The sequence below is a fragment of the Crinia signifera genome, chromosome 3, assembly GCF_055691185.1.
Source record: "Crinia signifera chromosome 3, ASM5569118v1, whole genome shotgun sequence".
In the NCBI taxonomy this organism is placed as follows: domain Eukaryota; kingdom Metazoa; phylum Chordata; class Amphibia; order Anura; family Myobatrachidae; genus Crinia; species Crinia signifera.
This window is the reverse complement of record NC_139219.1, coordinates 336171859-336192504: the sequence shown is the minus strand read 5'-3', so window position 1 is coordinate 336192504 and position 20646 is coordinate 336171859. Positions and strand designations below refer to the sequence as shown.

Genomic DNA, 20646 nt, shown 5'->3' with positions numbered 1-20646 from the left:
TGACCAGCACAGAACGTATGACCGCGCATCTATATCCGGCCGCTGCGGTATCACGGGGACCAACCACGGAGCACAGGCAGGTTACAGCAGGGGGCGGTCCCCGTATAATATAACTATAATGACCAGCACAGAACGTATGAACGCGCATCTATATCCGGCCGCTGCGGTATCACGGGGACCAACCACGGAGCACAGGCAGGTTACAGCAGGGGGCGGTCCCCGTATAATATCACTATAATGACCAGCACAGAACGTATGACCGCGCATCTATATCCGGCCGCTGCGGTATCACGGGGACCAACCACGGAGCACAGGCAGGATACAGCAGGGGGCGGTCCCCGTATAATATCACTATAAATGACCGGCACAGAACGTATGATCGCGCATCTATATCCGGCCGCTGCGGTATCACGGGGACCAACCACGGAGCACAGGCAGGTTACAGCAGGGGGCGGTCCCCGTATAATATAACTATAATGACCGGCACAGAACGTATGACCGTGCATCTATATCCGGCCGCTGCGGTATCACGGGGACCAACCACGGAGCACAGGCAGGTTACAGCAGGGGGCGGTCCCCGTATAATATAACTATAATAACCAGCACAGAACGTATGACCGCGCATCTATATCCGGCCGCTGCGGTATCACGGGGACCAACTACGGAGCACAGGCAGGTTACAGCAGGGGGCGATCCCCGTATAATATAACTATAATGACCAGCACAGAACGTATGACCGCGCATCTATATCCGACCGCTGCGGTATCACGGGGACCAACCACGGAGCACAGGCAGGTTACAGCAGGGGGCGGTCCCCGTATAATATCACTATAATGACCAGCACAGAACGTATGACCGCGCATCTATATCCGACCGCTGCGATATCACGGAGACCAACCACGGAGCACAGGGAGGTTACAGCAGGGGGCGGTCCCCGTATAATATCACTATAATGACCAGCACAGAACGTATGACCGCGCATCTATATCCGGCCGCTGCGGTATCACGGGGACCAACCACGGAGCACAGGCAGGTTACAGCAGGGGGCGGTCCCCGTATAATATCACTATAATGACCAGCACAGAACGTATGACCGTGCATCTATATCCGACCGCTGCGGTATCACGGGGACCAACCGCGGAGCACAGGCAGGTTACAGCAGGGGGCGGTCCCCGTATAATATAACTATAATGACCAGCACAGAACGTATGACCGCGCATCTATATCCGGCCGCTGCGGTATCACGGGGACCAACCACGGAACACAGGCAGGTTACAGCAGGGGGCGGTCCCCGTATAATATCACTATAATGACCAGCACAGAACGTATGACCGCGCATCTATATCCGGCCGCTGCGGTATCACGGGGACCAACCACGGAGCACAGGTAGGTTACAGCAGGGGGCGGTCCCCGTATAATATCACTATAATGACCAGCACAGAACGTATGACCACGCATCTATATCCGGCCGCTGCGGTATCACGGGGACCAACCACGGAGCACAGGTAGGTTACAGCAGGGGGCGGTCCCCGTATAATATAACTATAATGACCAGCACAGAACGTATGACCGCGCATCTATATCCGGCCGCTGCGGTATCACGGGGGACCAACCACGGAGCACAGGCAGGTTACAGCAGGGGGCGGTCCCCGTATAATATCACTATAATGACCAGCACAGAACGTATGACCGCGCATCTATATCCGGCAGCTGCGGTATCACGGGGACCAACCACGGAGCACAGGCAGGTTACAGCAGGGGGCGGTCCCCGTATAATATAACTATAATGACCAGCGCAGAACGTATGACCGTGCATCTATATCCGGCCGCTGCGGTATCACAGTGACCAACCACGGAGCACAGGCAGGTTACAGCAGGAGGCGGTCCCCGTATAATATCACTATAATGACCAGCACAGAACGTATGACCGTGCATCTATATCCGGCCGCTGCGGTATCACGGGGACCAACCACGGAGCACAGGCAGGTTACAGCAGGGGGCGGTCCCCGTATAATATCACTATAATGACCAGCACAGAACGTATGACCGCGCATCTATATCCGGCCGCTGCGGTATCACGGGGACCAACCACGGAGCACAGGCAGGTTACAGCACGGGGCGGTCCCCGTATAATATCACTATAATGACCAGCACAGAACGTATGACCGCGCATCTATATCCGGCCGCTGCGGTATCACGGGGACCAACCACGGAACACAGGCAGGTTACAGCAGGGGGCGGTCCCCGTATAATATAACTATAATGACCAGCACAGAACGTATGACCGCGCATCTATATCCGGCCGCTGCGGTATCACGGGGTCCAACCACGGAGCACAGGCAGGTTACAGCAGGGGGCGGTCCCCGTATAATATAACTATAATGACCAGCACAGAACGTATGACCGCGCATCTATATCCGGCCGCTGCGGTATCACGGGGTCCAACCACGGAGCACAGGCAGGTTACAGCAGGGGGCGGTCCCCGTATAATATAACTATAATGACCAGCACAGAACGTATGACCGCGCATCTATATCCGGCCGCTGCGGTATCACGGGGGACCAACCACGGAGCACAGGCAGGTTACAGCAGGGGGCGGTCCCCGTATAATATAACTATAATGACCAGCACAGAACGTATGAACGCGCATCTATATCCGGCTGCTGCGGTATCATGGGGACCAACCACGGAGCACAGGCAGGTTACAGCAGGGGGCGGTCCCCGTATAATATCACTATAATGACCAGCACAGAACGTATGACCGCGCATCTATATCCGGCCGCTGCGGTATCACGGGGACCAACCACGGAGCACAGGCAGGATACAGCAGGGGGCGGTCCCCGTATAATATCACTATAAATGACCGGCACAGAACGTATGATCGCGCATCTATATCCGGCCGCTGCGGTATCACGGGGACCAACCACGGAGCACAGGCAGGTTACAGCAGGGGGCGGTCCCCGTATAATATAACTATAATGACCAGCACAGAACGTATGACCGCGCATCTATATCCGGCCGCTGCGGTATCACGGGGACCAACCACGGAGCACAGGCAGGTTACAGCAGGGGGCAGTCCCCGTATAATATAACTATAATGACCAGCACAGAACGTATGACCGCGCATCTATATCCGGCCGCTGCGGTATCACGGGGGACCAACCACGGAGCACAGGCAGGTTACAGCAGGGGGCGGTCCCCGTATAATATAACTATAATGACCAGCACAGAACGTATGACCGTGCATCTATATCCGGCCGCTGCGGTATCACGGGGGACCAACCACAGAGCACAGGCAGGTTACAGCAGGGGGCGGTCCCCGTATAATATCACTATAATGACCAGCACAGAACGTATGACCGTGCATCTATATCCGACCGCTGCGGTATCACGGGGACCAACCGCGGAGCACAGGCAGGTTACAGCAGGGGGCGGTCCCCGTATAATATAACTATAATGACCAGCACAGAACGTATGACCGCGCATCTATATCCGGCCGCTGCGGTATCACGGGGACCAACCACGGAGCACAGGCAGGTTACAGCAGGGGGCGGTCCCCGTATAATATCACTATAATGACAAGCACAGAATGTATGACCGTGCATCTATATCCGGCCGCTGCGGTATCACGGGGACCAACCACGGAGCACAGGCAGCGCGCAGGTTACAGCAGGGGGCGGTCCCCGTATAATATCACTATAATGACCAGCACAGAACGTATGACCGCACATCTATATCCGGCCGCTGCGGTATCACGGGGACCAACCACGGAGCACAGGCAGGTTACAGCAGGGGGCGGTCCCCGTATAATATCACTATAATGACCAGCACAGAACGTATGACCGCGCATCTATATCCGGCCGCTGCGGTATCACGGGGGACCAACCACGGAGCACAGGCAGGTTACAGCAGGGGGCGGTCCCCGTATAATATCACTATAATGACCAGCACAGAACGTATGACCGCGCATCTATATCCGGCTGCTGCGGTATCACGGGGACCAACCACGGAGCACAGGCAGGTTACAGCAGGGGGCGATCCCCGTATAATATAACTATAATGACCAGCACAGAACGTATGACCGCGCATCTATATCCGGCCGCTGCGGTATCACGGGGGGACCAACCACGGAGCACAGGCAGTTACAGCAGGAGCCGGTACCCGTATAATATCACTATAATGACCAGCACAGAACGTATGACCGTGCATCTATATCCGGCCGCTGCGGTATCACGGGGACCAACCACGGAGCACAGGCAGGTTACAGCAGGGGGCGGTCCCCGTATAATATAACTATAATGACCAGCACAGAACGTATGACCGCGCATCTATATCCGGCCGCTGCGGTATCACGGGGGACCAACCACGGAGCACAGGCAGGTTACAGCAGGGGGCGGTCCCCGTATAATATAACTATAATGACCAGCACAGAACGTATGACCGTGCATCTATATCCGGCCGCTGCGGTATCACGGGGACCAACCACGGAGCACAGGCAGCGCACAGCAGGGGGCGGTCCCCGTATAATATTACTCTAATAACCAGCACAGAACGTATGACCGCGCATCTATATCCGGCCGCTGCGGTAGCACGGGGACCAACCACGGAGCACAGGCAGGTTACAGCAGGGGGCGGTCCCCGTATAATATCACTATAATGACCAGCACAGAACGTATGACCGCGCATCTATATCCGGCCGCTGCGGTATCACGGGGACCAACCACGGAGCACAGGCAGGTTACAGCAGGGGGCGGTCCCTGTATAATATCACTATAATGACCAGCGCAGAACGTATGACCGCGCATCTATATCCGGCCGCTGCGGTATCACGGGGACCAACCACGGAGCACAGGCAGGTTACAGCAGGGGGCGGTCCCCGTATAATATCACTATAATGACCAGCACAGAACGTATGACCGCGCATCTATATCCGGCCGCTGCGGTATCACGGGGACCAACCACGGAGCACAGGCAGGTTACAGCAGGGGGCGGTCCCCGTATAATATCACTATAATGACCAGCACAGAACGTATGACCGCGCATCTATATCCGGCCGCTGCGGTATCACGGGGACCAACCACGGAGCACAGGCAGGTTACAGCAGGGGGCGGTCCCCGTATAATATAACTATAATGACCAGCACAGAACGTATGACCGTGCATCTATATCCGGCCGCTGCGGTATCACGGGGACCAACCACGGAGCACAGGCAGGTTACAGCAGGGGGCGGTCCCCGTATAATATCACTATAATGACCAGCACAGAACGTATGACCGCGCATCTATATCCGGCCGCTGCGGTATCACGGGGACCAACCACGGAGCACAGGCAGGTTACAGCAGGGGGCGGTCCCCGTATAATATCACTATAATGACCAGCACAGAACGTATGACCGCGCATCTATATCCGGCCGCTGCGGTATCACGGGGGACCAACCACGGAGCACAGGCAGGTTACAGCAGGGGGCGGTCCCCGTATAATATAACTATAATGACCAGCACAGAACCTATGACCGTGCATCTATATCCGGCCGCTGCGGTATCACGGGGACCAACCACGGAGCACAGGTAGGTTACAGCAGGGGGCAGTCCCCGTATAATATAACTATAATGACCAGCACAGAACGTATGACCGCGCATCTATATCCGGCCGCTGCGGTATCACGGGGACCAACCACGGAGCACAGGCAGGTTACAGCAGGGGGCGGTCCCCGTATAATATAACTATAATGACCAGTACAGAACGTATGACCGTGCATCTATATCCGACCGCTGCGGTATCACGGGGACCAACCACGGAGCACAGGCAGGTTACAGCAGGGGGCGGTCCCCGTATAATATCACTATAATGACCAGCACAGAACGTATGACCGCGCATCTATATCCGGCCGCTGCGGTATCACGGGGACCAACCACGGAGCACAGGCAGGTTACAGCAGGGGGCAGTCCCCGTATAATATAACTATAATGACCAGCACAGAACGTATGACCGCGCATCTATATCCGGCCGCTGCGGTATCACGGGGACCAACCACGGAGCACAGGCAGGTTACAGCAGGGGGCGGTCCCCGTATAATATCACTATAATGACCAGTGCAGAACGTATGACCGCGCATCTATATCCGGACGCACGCGGACTCACTGTGTAACTGGCCGGTCCTGACCTCTGACCTCTCCGCGGGATGTACCGTCTTCTCCTCCTCTCGCTGTAGGGAGAACATGGACGTGGCGATGGGTTCCGCTGTGTATACAGAGGAGACAGCATTATCCCTGACCCCAGTTACATCTTCCACATACAGTAGACGATAACTCAGACCTGATCGCAGGGCAAATATGTTCTCAAAATGGACAAAACCATGCTGCACCGCAGGTGGGGCAGATGTACAATGTGCAGAGAGACCTTGGTAACACTATGCTGCACTGCAGCTGGGGCAGATGTAAAATGTCCACAGATACCTTGGTAACACCATGCTACACTGCAGCTGGGGCAGTTGTACAATGTGCACAGAGACCTTGGTAACACCAGGCTGCACTGCAGCTGGGGCAGATGTAAAATTTCCACAGAGATCTTGGTAACACCAGGCTGCACTGCAGCTGGGGCAGATTTAACAGGTGCAGAGAGAGTTAGATTTGGGTGAGGTGTGTTCAAACTGGTAATGAGATTTATGTCTTGCCTAGTTAATCTCTTTCTTCGAGGACATCAGGGGCCACAGGCTTGACAGTGGATAGTGGATTGGGAGAGAGCTCCCAGCACCCTAGAGGTTAAACTTCTCTGCCCCCCCCCCAGGCAGCCAGGCTCCTCCTCTCCTCTACCCCGCCTCCAGGCCAAGGGAAGGAAGAGAAGCACCACACAGAAACACATTCTGAACACGTTAGTACCCTCAGAGGGACAATATAACATAATTGTAACTTAACTGTAACGAAAGTAGGGAGGGATCCCTGTGGCCCCTGACGTCCTCGAAGAAAGATTTACCAAGTAAGACATAAATCTCGTTTTCTCCTTCGGGAGACATCAGGGGCCACAGGTTTACATTGGGACGTCCTAAAGCAGCCACCTAAGGGGGGGGGGGGGGGGGCGGGCGCTTCTGTGCCGCAGCAAACACACTCTGGCCAAGGGCCGAGTCCTGGGAGGCAAACGTGTCAAAAGTGTAAAAGCACAAGAATGTATTGGCGGATGAACAAGTCGCAGCCCCTAACAGACCAAGATGCCCCCACAGACCTAGTGGAATGTGCCCGTGCCCCCTGCCGGAACCAGGAGGGAGGCGCCCAAGTAAGCCTGCCTTGACAGAATGAATCCAGCTTAGAGGCAGGCCACCCTCTCTTCTGAAACCCCTAGAGTACGAAGAGAAAGTCTGACTTGCGGAAAGGTCTAGCGCGGCGCACATGGATCTGCAATGCCCGGACAACATCCAAGGAGGACCGTTCTGGAGAAGGACCAGAATCTTAGCCAGGTGGTACAGTAAGTCCTGGGATTGAAGTGGCGAATCCGACACCAAGCAAAATAAGCCTGCCAAATGCGATAAGCCCCCGCTGAGGAAGACTTCCTCGCCTTGAGCATGGTGGAGATTACTCGAGTTAAAGCCCCTGGTTAATAACAGGGAGGTCTCAACAGCCACCCCATCAAAGCCAGACGCCTAGACACGGACCCTGAGAGAGCAGGTCGGGGCATAGGGGTGGAGGAATCATAGGGACCACAGACAGGGCCTGCAGATCCGAGAACCAGATCCGTATGGGCCAATGTGGAGCCTCCAGGATCAGCACGCCGCCTTCAGCTTGAGGATTATTTATTAACAGTTTCTTATATAGCGCAGCATATTCCGTTGCGCTTTACAGGAGTGAAAATGGGGGGGGGGGGTGTACATTAGTGCAAACGGCCACGAAACAGACAGGGCATCCACCATGCAAGCCCCTGGGTCGCGAGTCCTGGACCTGTACAGGGGGACTTTTTAGATGTGGCGAGGGGCCATCAAGTTCACTTTGGGTCTGCCCCACTGTCGTACCAGCATCTGGAACACCTCTGGATGGAGGGCCCATTCACCAGTATCCAAGGTCTGATGGCTGAGGAAGTCCTCTTCCCAATTCAGTACTCCTGGATAAAGGTCACTGAGAGAGCAGGGATCTTCTTTTCCGCCTAATGAAAGAGACAGGATGTCTCCGCCATGGCGGCCCGACTGCGAGTGCCGCCCTGGTGGTTGACAGAAGTCACCATCGTCGTATTGTGGCATCCGTGGTGAGAAGGGTCCACTGGTGGATCCAGAATGGTGTCCCCACAGTGAGGTTCTGGTTCAGGAGCAATCAGGAAAGGGAGAGACGGAGTCTGAGATCTGGAAAAAAAAAATGAAGTAAAGGTCCATACACCCTGGGTGACTATGGCCAGCGTGTATGGGACAGCGATGATCGCTTTCATCGCTGAGGGGAAAGCAGCTCACTGCATACACACTGAGCGCCTTTCCCCCTGACCGGCACCGACAGCAGGGGGTGGACGGCTTTGCATAGCGGAGCGCTATGCAAAGCCATCCTCAAAGCCGCTCATCGGCTGGTATAACCAGCAGATGCGGCAGTCCCAGCGATGTTGTGGGAGCGGCCGGGGCACACACACCAGGCGGCGGGGGCACACACACCGGGTGGCGGGGGCACACACACCGGGCGCCCGGGGCATACACACATACGGTCCCTTGGCCTGGGGGCGGGGTAGAGGAGGAGCCTGTCTGCCTGCGGGAAGGGGGGGGGGGAGAGAAGTTTAACCTCTAGGGTGCTGGAAGCTTCTCTCCCACTCCACTACCCACTGTCAAGCCTGTGGCCCCTGACGTGTCCTGAAGAATAAATCTATATTGCAGTGTCAAAATAATGCAGCCAGTATTTACCCTGCACAGAAACAAAATAACTCACCCAAATCTAATTCTCTCTGCACATGTTACATCTGCCCCCCTGCAGTGCAGCAGAGAACAAATCTGCCCTGCGATCAGGTCTGAATTAGGCCCATAGCTACATAGATCTGTGTTTTAGTGACCCCTGAGGTAGACACATAGGGGGAATTTACTAACAAAAATTTGTGAAAAAAATAAATCGTATTTTCGTAATTTTTTTTTGGTGTATACTTATTTTTGGCATTTACTATGCGACTTTCTCAGCTCCTGATTGGCCGCTAAGCGCCCAATAGAATCATTCAGTGGAGAGGCGCAGAAGATGAAAGATCTCTGCGCCTCTCAGTCCGTGAGCGGGTACCGGCGGCTGATGCGGTGGACTACGGCGGAGATGACGGGATCTTCGCCACAGGACCTGGTGAGTAGGATTTCCTTCCACAGGTTCCCCCTAAGGATTTCATCGGATCCTGAAGCCCTGGAGCCCCGGACTCTGAAGCCCTGGAGCCCCGGGACCTACCTACGGCCTCAAGATAGGTAAGTATCAGTATGTGTGTGTAATGTATGTATTAAACTTTTATTTTTATTGTGTGTCAGTGTGTGTTTATTTAACTTTTTTTTATTGTGGAACTACAAGTGCCAGCGGGCCCTTTAATGCCCCGCAGGCTGGGACTTGTGGTTCTCCCAGTCCCAGCTTGCGGGGGAGGCTTGCTGGGACTCATAGTTCCACAGTTAAAAACAATAGTTTTTTATTCTATTTTTTACACTGAAATCAGCACAGTGGCCACCGCACAGGGTCACCGGGGACAGCACCAGGCTTCAGCCTGGTCAGGTAAGTCCTGGAGGGGGGAACCCCTTCATTGGGGGGTCCCCACTCCCCCAGGGCCCCTGGCCAGGCTGACTGGTCGGTAGGTTAATGCTTTGGCCGCGGGACCTTATATAATAAGTGTCCCCCGGCTGTGACATTACCCTGCTGGCTGGTTTGGCCTGGGGCTGGTTCTTAAAATACGGGGGACCCCTAGTCATTATGTCCCCCGTATTTTGGGAACCAGCCCCGGACCTGGAGCCTGGGGCTGGTTGTAAAAAAAATAAATAAAAAAAAATATCGGGGAACCCCTATTTGTCGGGTTTCCTGATTTTTTATTACCAGCCCCAGCTCTTTCAGCCTGGTGCTGGTTACAGCTGTGGGGGGGACCCCACGCTGTTTTTTTTTTTCTACACCTTGCAGCCTGCACGGATCTGACTGATATGACGGATCTGACTGATATGACGGATCTGACTGATATGACGGATCTGACTGATATGATGGATCTGACTGATCCGTGCAGGCTGCCTGTAGGAATTCGTATTAGCGGCTGTATATACGGCCAGCTAATACGAATTACTACGACATCGGAGGGTTACAAAGCAGTCGTATATGACTGCTTTGTAAATCCCCCTCCGGAACACGACTTTGCATACGACGTATGCAGTCGTTTTCATTCGTACCAAGAATACTAATACAATTTTTTGTATTTGTATTCTTAGTAAATTTCCCCCATAAGATCAGGTGATATCTGCTGACACTTACATCACAACGCTGATCGAGTGGCGCCCACTAGTGGGCAGTAACCAGAAGTATTCTGTACTGCATTAGGTGCTCAGGCTGCGGACTTACCGGCGCTGTGGGTGGGGCTCTGCTGCGGAAGGTCACGGAAAGGTGAGAGGCCGTCCTGCTTTATCCTCAGTAATATATCCGGGCTACCATCTGTGGAGGAAGCAGACATTACTCAGGTACAGCGTCCCCTACTGGTACTGGTCATACAGACAGGTCCGGCCTGCCGGCGCTGCGTTATACTCAGAGATCGAGACCTCGTCATTCGTCTCAGTACACCACGCAGCGCGGGGACACCTGAAACCAGGGCGACACAGACTTGGGGCTCGGGGGGGGGGGGGGGGGGGGGGGGGTGTAATACTACAGGCTTCAGCCTTATTATACTGAATGGGGGGGGTGAGTCACATGACCTGGGGGCTACGCCGGATGTGGCACATCTCCTGAAGCCTCTCAGACACCTAGTTTATAGGGTGCAATCCCATTATGTACCTGTAGGGGGGAGACACAGACTATTACATCTTTCATCAGTCCCTCTCTGTGGCATCACAGGGAGCGATGGGAGATCCACGAGGCATCGCTGCCTCATAACTCCGGCCGGCACTGACAGTGTCACTGAGTGGGCTCAGGGGACTATCGCTATAATAAGCCGCACCCATGACAACGGGAGCAAGAGCGAGAAGATGGAGATACCAGCAAGCTCTCACCTGAGTGTGCGGCCGGCTTGGCTCCTCTCCTCCTGCAGGAGTCCGGGTGGGGAACCTCTCCTGCTTCAGCCCCATAAGGCGGCCTTGTTCTCTGGGAGAGGAGGCTGCGGGGAAAGAGATAGAGGACTGTCATTAGGGAAGTGCCCCCACACACCCACCCCCAGGTGTGCCCCCCATACACCCACCCCCAGGTGTGCCCCCCATACACCCACCCCCAGGTGTGCCCCCCATACACCCACCCCAGGTGTGCCCCCACACACCCACCCCCAGGTGTGCCCCCCATACACCCACCCACCCCCAGGTGTGCCCCCCATACACCCACCCACCCCCAGGTGTGCCCCCCATACACCCACCCACCCCCAGGTGTGCCCCCCATACACCCACCCACCCCCAGGTGTGCCCCCCATACACCCACCCCCAGGTGTGCCACCCTAACCCCACCCACAGGTGTGTCCCTGTGTACATACCTATCGTGCCACACCACTCCTGCCATGTACCACAGAGGTGTGACTGTCCCTACCCTAGCCTGGGAGTGTACTTTCCCTAGAGATGACCGGTGCCGGGGGGGGGGCAGCCTGCGAGTGTACTTTCCCTAGAGATGACCGGTGCTGCGGGGGGCAGCCTGCGAGTGTTGTTTTCCCTAGCGATGACAGTTGCACGGACGGACATCTTATCTGCACTGACAACGCCACGCTCCGTCTCACAGACCTCGATGTACAGATCTTTCACCTTCTTTATCCGGCACAACACATCGGGGTTGAGGATCTGGAAGCCTGAAGCCGACAGGGATCTGCGGTTACTACAAGTAGGATAATGTCCCGGTACAGTCCCTACGTTATCCCCCAGGTACCGGCGATGCTGCACGGCCAAGCAGATAACACCGGATAACACTGGACATTTCTATTGTGATATAAGGCAAGTGACCCGACGGCCGGCCTGGGTACCCCCCGCTCACCTGCCCGCTTTCTCTATTAAAATCCCTTCGCATCATCCCCGAGTGCCCAGACCTCCACCCCTGGCTGCATAGCGGAGGCTCTGATTTGTGCGCAGCCTCCACACAAATGTGGGTGCGATAACAATGGAACAGCTACATGCGAGGTCGTCGTACAGCCCATGAAGACATTCGGACATCAAAATAACACACCCCCCCCACCCCCCCCTACTAGCGCATCACTACGGTGGAGGCAGCAGAAACCGACAACACTGCCATTCAGACTACGGGTCAGATGTACTAAACTTCACAAGTGATAAGCAGCCAGCCAATCAGCGCCTGCCTGTCATGTCACAGGCTGTGTTTGAAAGATGTCAGATAGGAGCTGATTGGTTGGTTGGTTATCACTAGAGACAGGATTAAATGCAAATTTTGCCCATTCTCACTGGTTATTGCATATATGTTTTTATGTCGACATTCGGGTAAAAAAACAGTGAAAAACCCCATGTCGACCTTTTGACTGTCGACTGAATGCTTGTGTCGACCTAATGTCCTGTCGACCTAGACCCATGTCGACCAACATACTGTCGAACGACATACCCATGGCCTCCAGGGAAGAATGGATGACACTAGGAGCATATGAACAAATGAGTGACAGCCGCTGACATATCCATGGCCTTCAGGGAAGAATGGATGACACTAGGAGTATATGAGCGAAGGAGTGACGACCGTGGACATAACCATGGCCTCCAGGGAAGAATGGATGACACTAGGAGCATATGAGTGAATGTGTGACAGCCGCTGACATACCCATGGCCTTCAGGGAAGAATGGATGACACTAGGAGCATATGAGCGAATGAGTGACAGCCGCTGACATACCCATGGCCTCCAGGGAAGAATGGATGACACTAGGAGCATATGAGCGAAGGAGTGACAGCCGCTGACATATCCATGGCCTCCAGGGAAGAATGGATGACACTAGGAGCATATGAGCGAAGGAGTGACAGCCGCTGACATACCCATGGCCTCCAGGGAAGAATGGATGACACTAGGAGCATATGAGCGAATGAGTGACAGCCGCGGACATACCCATGGCCTCCAGGGAAGAATGGATGACACTAGGAGCATATGAGCGAAGGAGTGACAGCCGCTGACATACCCATGGCCTCCAGGGAAGAATGGATGACACTAGGAGCATATGAGCGAAGGAGTGACAGCCGCTGACATACCCATGGCCTCCAGGGAAGAATGGATAACACTAGGAGCATATGAGCGAATGAGTGACAGCCGCTGACATACCCATGGCCTCCAGGGAAGAATGGATGACACTAGGAGCATATGAACAAATGAGTGACAGCCGCTGACATATCCATGGCCTCCAGGGAAGAATGGATGACACTAGGAGCATATGAGCGAATGAGTGACAGCCGCGGACATACCCATGGCCTCCAGGGAAGAATGGATGACACTAGGAGCATATGAGCGAAGGAGTGACAGCCGCTGACATACCCATGGCCTCCAGGGAAGAATGGATGACACTAGGAGCATATGAGCGAAGGAGTGACAGCCGCTGACATACCCATGGCCTCCAGGGAAGAATGGATGACACTAGGAGCATATGAGCGAATGAGTAACAGCCGCTGACATACCCATGGCCTTCAGGGAAGAATGGATGACACTAGGAGCATATGAGCGAAGGAGTGACAGCCGCTGACATACCCATGGCCTCCAGGGAAGAATGGATAACACTAGGAGCATATGAGCGAAGGAGTGACAGCCGCTGACATACCCATGGCCTCCAGGGAAGAATGGATGACACTAGGAGCATATGAGCGAATGAGTAACAGCCGCTGACATACCCATGGCCTCCAGGGAAGAATGGATGACACTAGGAGCATATGAGCGAATGAGTGACAGCCGCTGACATACCCATGGCCTCCAGGGAAGAATGGATGACACTAGGAGAATATGAGCGAATGAGTGACAGCCGCTGACATACCCATGGCCTCCAGGGAAGAATGGATGACACTAGGAGCATATGAGCGAATGAGTGACAGCCGCTGACATACCCATGGCTTCCAGGGAAGAATGGATAACACTAGGAGCATATGAGCGAAGGAGTGACAGCCGCTGACATACCCATGGCCTCCAGGGAAGAATGGATGACACTAGGAGCATATGAGCGAATGAGTAACAGCCGCTGACATACCCATGGCCTCCAGGGAAGAATGGATGACACTAGGAGCATATGAGCGAATGAGTGACAGCCGCTGACATACCCATGGCCTCCAGGGAAGAATGGATGACACTAGGAGCATATGAGCGAATGAGTGACAGCCGCTGACATACCCATGGCCTCCAGGGAAGAATGGATGACACTAGGAGCATATGAGCGAAGGAGTGACAGCCGCTGACATACCCATGGCCTCCAGGGAAGAATGGATGACACTAGGAGCATATGAGCGAAGGAGTGACAGCCGCTGACATACCCATGGCCTTCAGGGAAGAATGGATGACACTAGGAGTATATGAGCTAATGAGTGACAGCCGCTGACATACCCATGGCCTTCAGGGAAGAATGGATGACACTAGGAGTATATGAGCAAATGAGTGACAGCCGCTGACATACCCATGGCCTCCAGGGAAGAATGGATGTCCCGCATCACCTTCTTATACAGCTCCTTCTGCCAGTTCTCCAGCACCCCCCACTCCTCGGCGGAGAAGCAGGCCGCCACGTCGTGGAAGGTCACCGACACCTGCGGAGGAAGCTCAGCGCGGTTATAATCATACAGAGATCAGTCTATGGTGCACATAGGTCAGCCTGGCACGGAAACGTGACCCAGCAGTGACATCACCACAGGGGCAAACTGATGGGTGACATCATCAGCACAGGGGTGACAGAGGGCACTGTAACACGCTGAGGAATTACTGGTATAATCAATGTTACGTAATACTAATCACCAGCCTGTCACATTGACAGAACATCATAACCCTAATGTCCGAGGACAGAGGAGGGCCACTGACCGGATACACGTGGGCGGACATGCTGCAGCCTCCTTCTCGCAGAACTGGCGGAGAGCTGGGACATTCACAGGGGACGCGACGAGAATAGCGCACCAGCCGCAACGCCTCAGTGACCTGCGGAGGAGACCACAATTCAGCAACTAACCAGCAATTCTACAGAACATCACACACAAACACATGGGGCAGCAGGGAGAGGGTGACGTCACACACAGTGCAGCAGGGACAAGGTGACATCACACACAGGAACCCAGTGCAGCACAGAGAGGGTGACATCACACACAGTCACCTAGTGCAGCACAGAGAGGGTGACATCACACACACAGGGCAGCAGGGACAGGGTGACATCACACACAGGGCAGTAGGCAGAGGGTGATGTCACACACAGGGCATACGGCAGAGGGTGACGTCACACAGGAACCCAGTGCAGCACAGAGAGGGTGACATCACACACACAGGGCAGCAGGGACAGGGTGACATCACACAGGAACCCAGTGCAGCACAGAGAGGGTGACATCACACACACAGAACAGTAGGAAGAGGATGATGTCAAGTGACGTCACACATATACACATGGGGCAGCAGGGAGATGGTGACGTCACACACACAAACAGGGCAGGAGGTAGAGGGTGACGTCTAGGGTGACCAACTCATCCCTTTAATCCGGGACACATATTATTTACACAGGTTCTGTGGCTGGCTTTCACCTGGTTTTAAACTGCCACAGAACCTGTGTAATTAATATGTGTCCCGGATTAAAGGGATGAGTTGGTCACCCTAGTGACGTCACACACAAAGGGCGACAGGCTGACGTCACACAGGCACCCAGTGCAGCACACGGAGGGTGACGTCGCACAGACAGGACAGTAGGAAGTGGATGATGTCAAGTGACGTCACACATAAACACATGGGGCAGAAAGGAGAGAGTGACGTCACAGACACACACACGGCGACAGGCTGACGTCACACAGGCACCCAGTGCAGCACAGGGAGGGTGACGTCGCACACACACGGGTACCTGGGCACATGGCAGCGCTGCGGGTGCGGGGATAGAGAAGCTGATGATCCTCAGAGGGTTCTCCGTACACAGGGCGCCGCCATGACAGCAGTACAGCGCATGCGCGGCACATCCGGGATCTGTTCTGTGACGTCAGGGGAATCGACCTGTACCTTCAGGCAACGCCCCCTTCAACGGTATCAAATCAGAAGTCACCGGTAATTGGTCTGCCAAGTTACCGAACATGACGTCACTGCAGGTGGGCGGGTCAAAACTACAACCCCGCCCAACAACTTGTCACATGTGCTCGCCCACATATTATTACCTATTCATATGCATAGTCTATAACCCCACCCACCTATTACATAGCCCCGCCCACATAACACACATGCCCGCCTGTCACATAGCCCCGCCCACATGTCATACAACATCGCACACCTGTCACATAGCCCCGCCCACATAACAAACATCCCCGCCCGCCTGTAACATAGCCCCGCCCACATGTCATACAACACCGCCCCTCTCACATAGCCCCGCCCACATGGCATACAACATCGCCCACCTGTCACATAGCCCCGCCCACATGCTATATACAGGTACACTCACCTATATACAGGTACATACACCTAGATACAGATACACACAGGCGCTGAGTGCTACAGTATATACAGGTACACTCACCTATATACAGGTACATACACCTAGATACAGATATACGCAGGTGCTGAGTGCTATATATTTATTTATTTGCAGTGTCTTATACAGCGCAGCAGATTCCGTTAGTGTCTTATATAGCGCAGCAGATTCCGTTACAGTGTCTTATATAGCGCAGTAGATTCCGTTACAGTGTCTTATATAGCGCAGCAGATTCCGTTACAGTGTCTTATATAGCGCAGCAGATTATGTTACAGTGTCTTATATAGCGCAGCAGATTCCTTTAGTGTCTTATATAGCGCAGTAGATTCCGTTACAGTGTCTTATATAGCGCAGCAGATTCCGTTAGTGTCTTATATAGCGCAGTAGATTCCGTTACAGGGTCTTTTATAGCGCAGCAGATTCCGTTACAGCGTCTTATACAGCGCAGCAGATTATGTTACAGTGTCTTATATAGCGCAGCAGATTCCGTTAGTGTCTTATATAGCGCAGCAGATTCCGTTACAGCGTCTTATACAGCGCAGCAGATTCCATTACAGCGTCTTATATAGCGCAGCAGATTCCGTGACAGTGTCTTATATAGCGCAGCAGATTCCATTACAGTGTCTTATATATCGCAGCAGATTCCGTTACAGTGTCTTATATAGCGCAGCAGATTCCGTTACAGCGTCTTATACAGCGCAGCAGATTCCGTTACAGCGTCTTATATAGCGCAGCAGATTCTGTTATAGGTTGTTATATAGCGCAGCAGATTCCGTTACAGTGTCTTATATAGCGCATCAGATTCCGTTACAGCGTCTTATATAACGCAGCAGATTCCGTTACAGCGTCTTATATAGCGCAGCAGATTCCGTTACAGTGTCTTATATAGCGCAGCAGATTCCGTTACAGTGTCTTATATAGCGCAGCAGATTCCGTTACAGCGTCTTATATAGCGCATCAGATTCCGTTACAGCGTCTTATATAGCGCAGCAGATTCCGTTACAGCGTCTTATATAGCGCAGCAGATTCCGTTACAGCGTCTTATATAGCGCAGCAGCTTCCGTTACAGCGTCTTATATAGCGCAGCAGATTCCGTTACAGCGTCTTATATAGCGCAGCAGATTCCGTTACAGCGTCTTATATGGCGCAGCAGATTCCGTTACAGCGTCTTATATGGCGCAGCAGATTCCGTTACAGCGTCTTATATGGCGCAGCAGATTCCGTTACAGCGTCTTATATGGCGCAGCAGATTCCGTTACAGCGTCTTATATAGCGCAGCAGATTCCGTTACAGCGTCTTATATAGCGCAGCAGATTCCGTTACAGCGTCTTATATAGCGCAGCAGATTCCGTTACAGCGTCTTATATAGCGCAGCAGATTCCGTTACAGCGTCTTATATAGCGCAGCAGATTCCGTTACAGCGTCTTATACAGCGCAGCAGATTCCGTTACAGCGTCTTATACAGCGCAGCAGATTCCGTTACAGCGTCTTATACAGCGCAGCAGATTCCGTGACAGCGTCTTATACAGCGCAGCAGATTCCGTGACAGCGTCTTATACAGCGCAGCAGATTCCGTGACAGCGTCTTATACAGCGCAGCAGATTCCGTTACAGCGTCTTATACAGCGCAGCAGATTCCGTTACAGCGTCTTATATAGCGCAGCAGATTCCGTTACAGCGTCTTATATAGCGCAGCAGATTCCGTTACAGCGTCTTATATAGCGCAGCAGATTCCGTTACAGCGTCTTATATAGCGCAGCAGATTCCGTTACAGCGTCTTATATAGCGCAGCAGATTCCGTGACAGCGTCTTATATAGCGCAGCAGATTCCGTGACAGCGTCTTATATAGCGCAGCAGATTCCGTTACAGCGTCTTATATAGCGCAGCAGATTCCGTTACAGTGTCTTATATAGCGCAGCAGATTCCGCTACAGCGTCTGATATAGCGCAGCAGATTCCGCTACAGCGTCTTATATATCGCAGCAGATTCCGTTACAGCGTCTTATACAGCGCAGCAGATTCCGTTACAGCGTCTTATACAGCGCAGCAGATTCCGTGACAGCGTCTTATACAGCGCAGCAGATTCCGTGACAGCGTCTTATATAGCGCAGCAGATTCCGTTACAGTGTCTTATATAGCGCAGCAGATCCCGTTACAGTGTCTTATATAGCGCAGCAGATTCCGTTACAGTGTCTTATATAGCGCAGCAGATTCCGTGACAGCGTCTTATATAGCGCAGCAGATTCCGTTACAGCGTCTTATACAGCGCAGCAGATTCCGTTACAGCGTCTTATATAGCGCAGCAGATTCCGTTACAGCGTCTTCTATAGCGCAGCAGATTCCGTTACAGCGTCTTATATAGCGCAGCAGATTCAGTGACAGTGTCTTATATAGCGCAGCAGATTCCGTTACAGCGTCTTATACAGCGCAGCAGATTTCGTTACAGCGTCTTATATAGCGCAGCAGATTCCGTTACAGCGTCTTATATAGCGCAGCAGATCCCGTTACAGCGTCTTATATAGCGCAGCAGATTCCGTTACAGCGTCTTATACAGCGCAGCAGATTCCGTTACAGCGTCTTATATAGCGCAGCAGATTCCGTTACAGTGTCTTATATAGCGCAGCAGATCCCGTTACAGTGTCTTATATAGCGCAGCAGATTCCGTTACAGTGTCTTATATAGCGCAGCAGATTCCGTGACAGTGTCTTATATAGCGCAGCAGATTCCGTTACAGTGTCTTATACAGCGCAGCAGATTCCGTTACAGCGTCTTATATAGCGCAGCAGATTCCGTTACAGCGTCTTATATAGCGCAGCAGATTCCGTTACAGTGTCTTATATAGCGCAGCAGATTCCGTTACAGTGTCTTATATATCGCAGCAGATTCCGTTACAGTGTCTTATATAGCGCAGCAGATTCCGTTACAGTGTCTTATATAGCGCAGCAGATTCCGTGACAGCGTCTTATATAGCGCAGCAGATTCCGTTACAGTGTCTTATATAGTGCAGCAGATTCCGTTACAGCGTCTTATATAGCGCAGCAGATTCCGTTACAGTGTCTTATATAGCGCAGCAGATTCCGCTACAGTGTCTGATATAGCGCAGCAGATTCCATTACAGTGTCTTATATATCGCAGCAGATTCCGTTACAGTGTCTTATATAGCGCAGCAGATTCCGTTACAGTGTCTTATATAGCGCAGCAGATTCCGTGACAGTGTCTTATATAGCGCAGCAGATTCCGTTACAGTGTCTTATACAGCGCAGCAGATTCCGTTGTGCTTTACAATAGTAGACAGTGATAAAACAAACTGGGTAACAACAGACAGCTTACAATCTATAGGGATACTAGGTGATTCATCGCGCCCTACGGGCGCTCTTCACACCGTCGTAGGGGGATGCACGGGAGGGGGTTTGCAAATCGCAGAAGGGGGGCACAGCGAATCACGGGAGGGGATGCTGTGTCCGTGAATCGCGGGAGGGGGGTCGCGGGGGGCCGCAAATCGCGGGAGGGGGGGGGGGGGTCCGTGAATCACGGGAGGGAGGCACAGTGGGGCCGCAGGAGGGGGGGCGTGGGGGGTGCCGTGAATCGTTGGAGGGGGGGTCGAGGGGGGGGTGCCGCGAATCGCGGGGGGGGAGTCGTGGGGGGCCCGCAAAACCCGTGAGGGGGGGTCACGGGGGGGCCGCAAATCGTGGGAGGTGGGGAGGGCGTGAATCATGGGAGGTGGGTCCGCAAATCGCGGGAGGGGGTCTGCAAATCACGGGAGGGGTCGTGGGAGGGGGTGTGTGATTTAAGGGGGGTGTGTGTCATGGGGGGTCGCAAATCGTGGGAGGGGGGCGCAGGAGGTGCCAGAGGGGGCGCAGCGAATCATGGGAGTGGGGCGCGGCAAATCGCGGGAGGAGGCAC

At 53.7% G+C, this 20646-nt stretch overlaps 1 protein-coding gene across 1 annotated transcript in view; it reads right to left on the bottom strand.

Annotated features, from left to right (window-relative positions):
- The window catches only part of LOC146063096 (uncharacterized), an 85597-nt gene extending 69243 nt beyond the window's left edge, over positions 1-16354 (bottom strand). Inside the window, exons 1-7 of the mRNA XM_083175109.1 lie at positions 16325-16354; positions 15115-15228; positions 14720-14846; positions 11826-11931; positions 11159-11262; positions 10518-10607; positions 6142-6240 (exon numbers count right to left, since the gene is read on the bottom strand). Of these exons, the coding sequence (XP_083031235.1) occupies positions 6142-6240; positions 10518-10607; positions 11159-11262; positions 11826-11931; positions 14720-14846; positions 15115-15228; positions 16325-16354 (670 nt within the window). The remainder of the gene's footprint in view (positions 1-6141; positions 6241-10517; positions 10608-11158; positions 11263-11825; positions 11932-14719; positions 14847-15114; positions 15229-16324) is intronic.
- Between the last annotated feature and the right edge of the window lie 4292 nt (positions 16355-20646).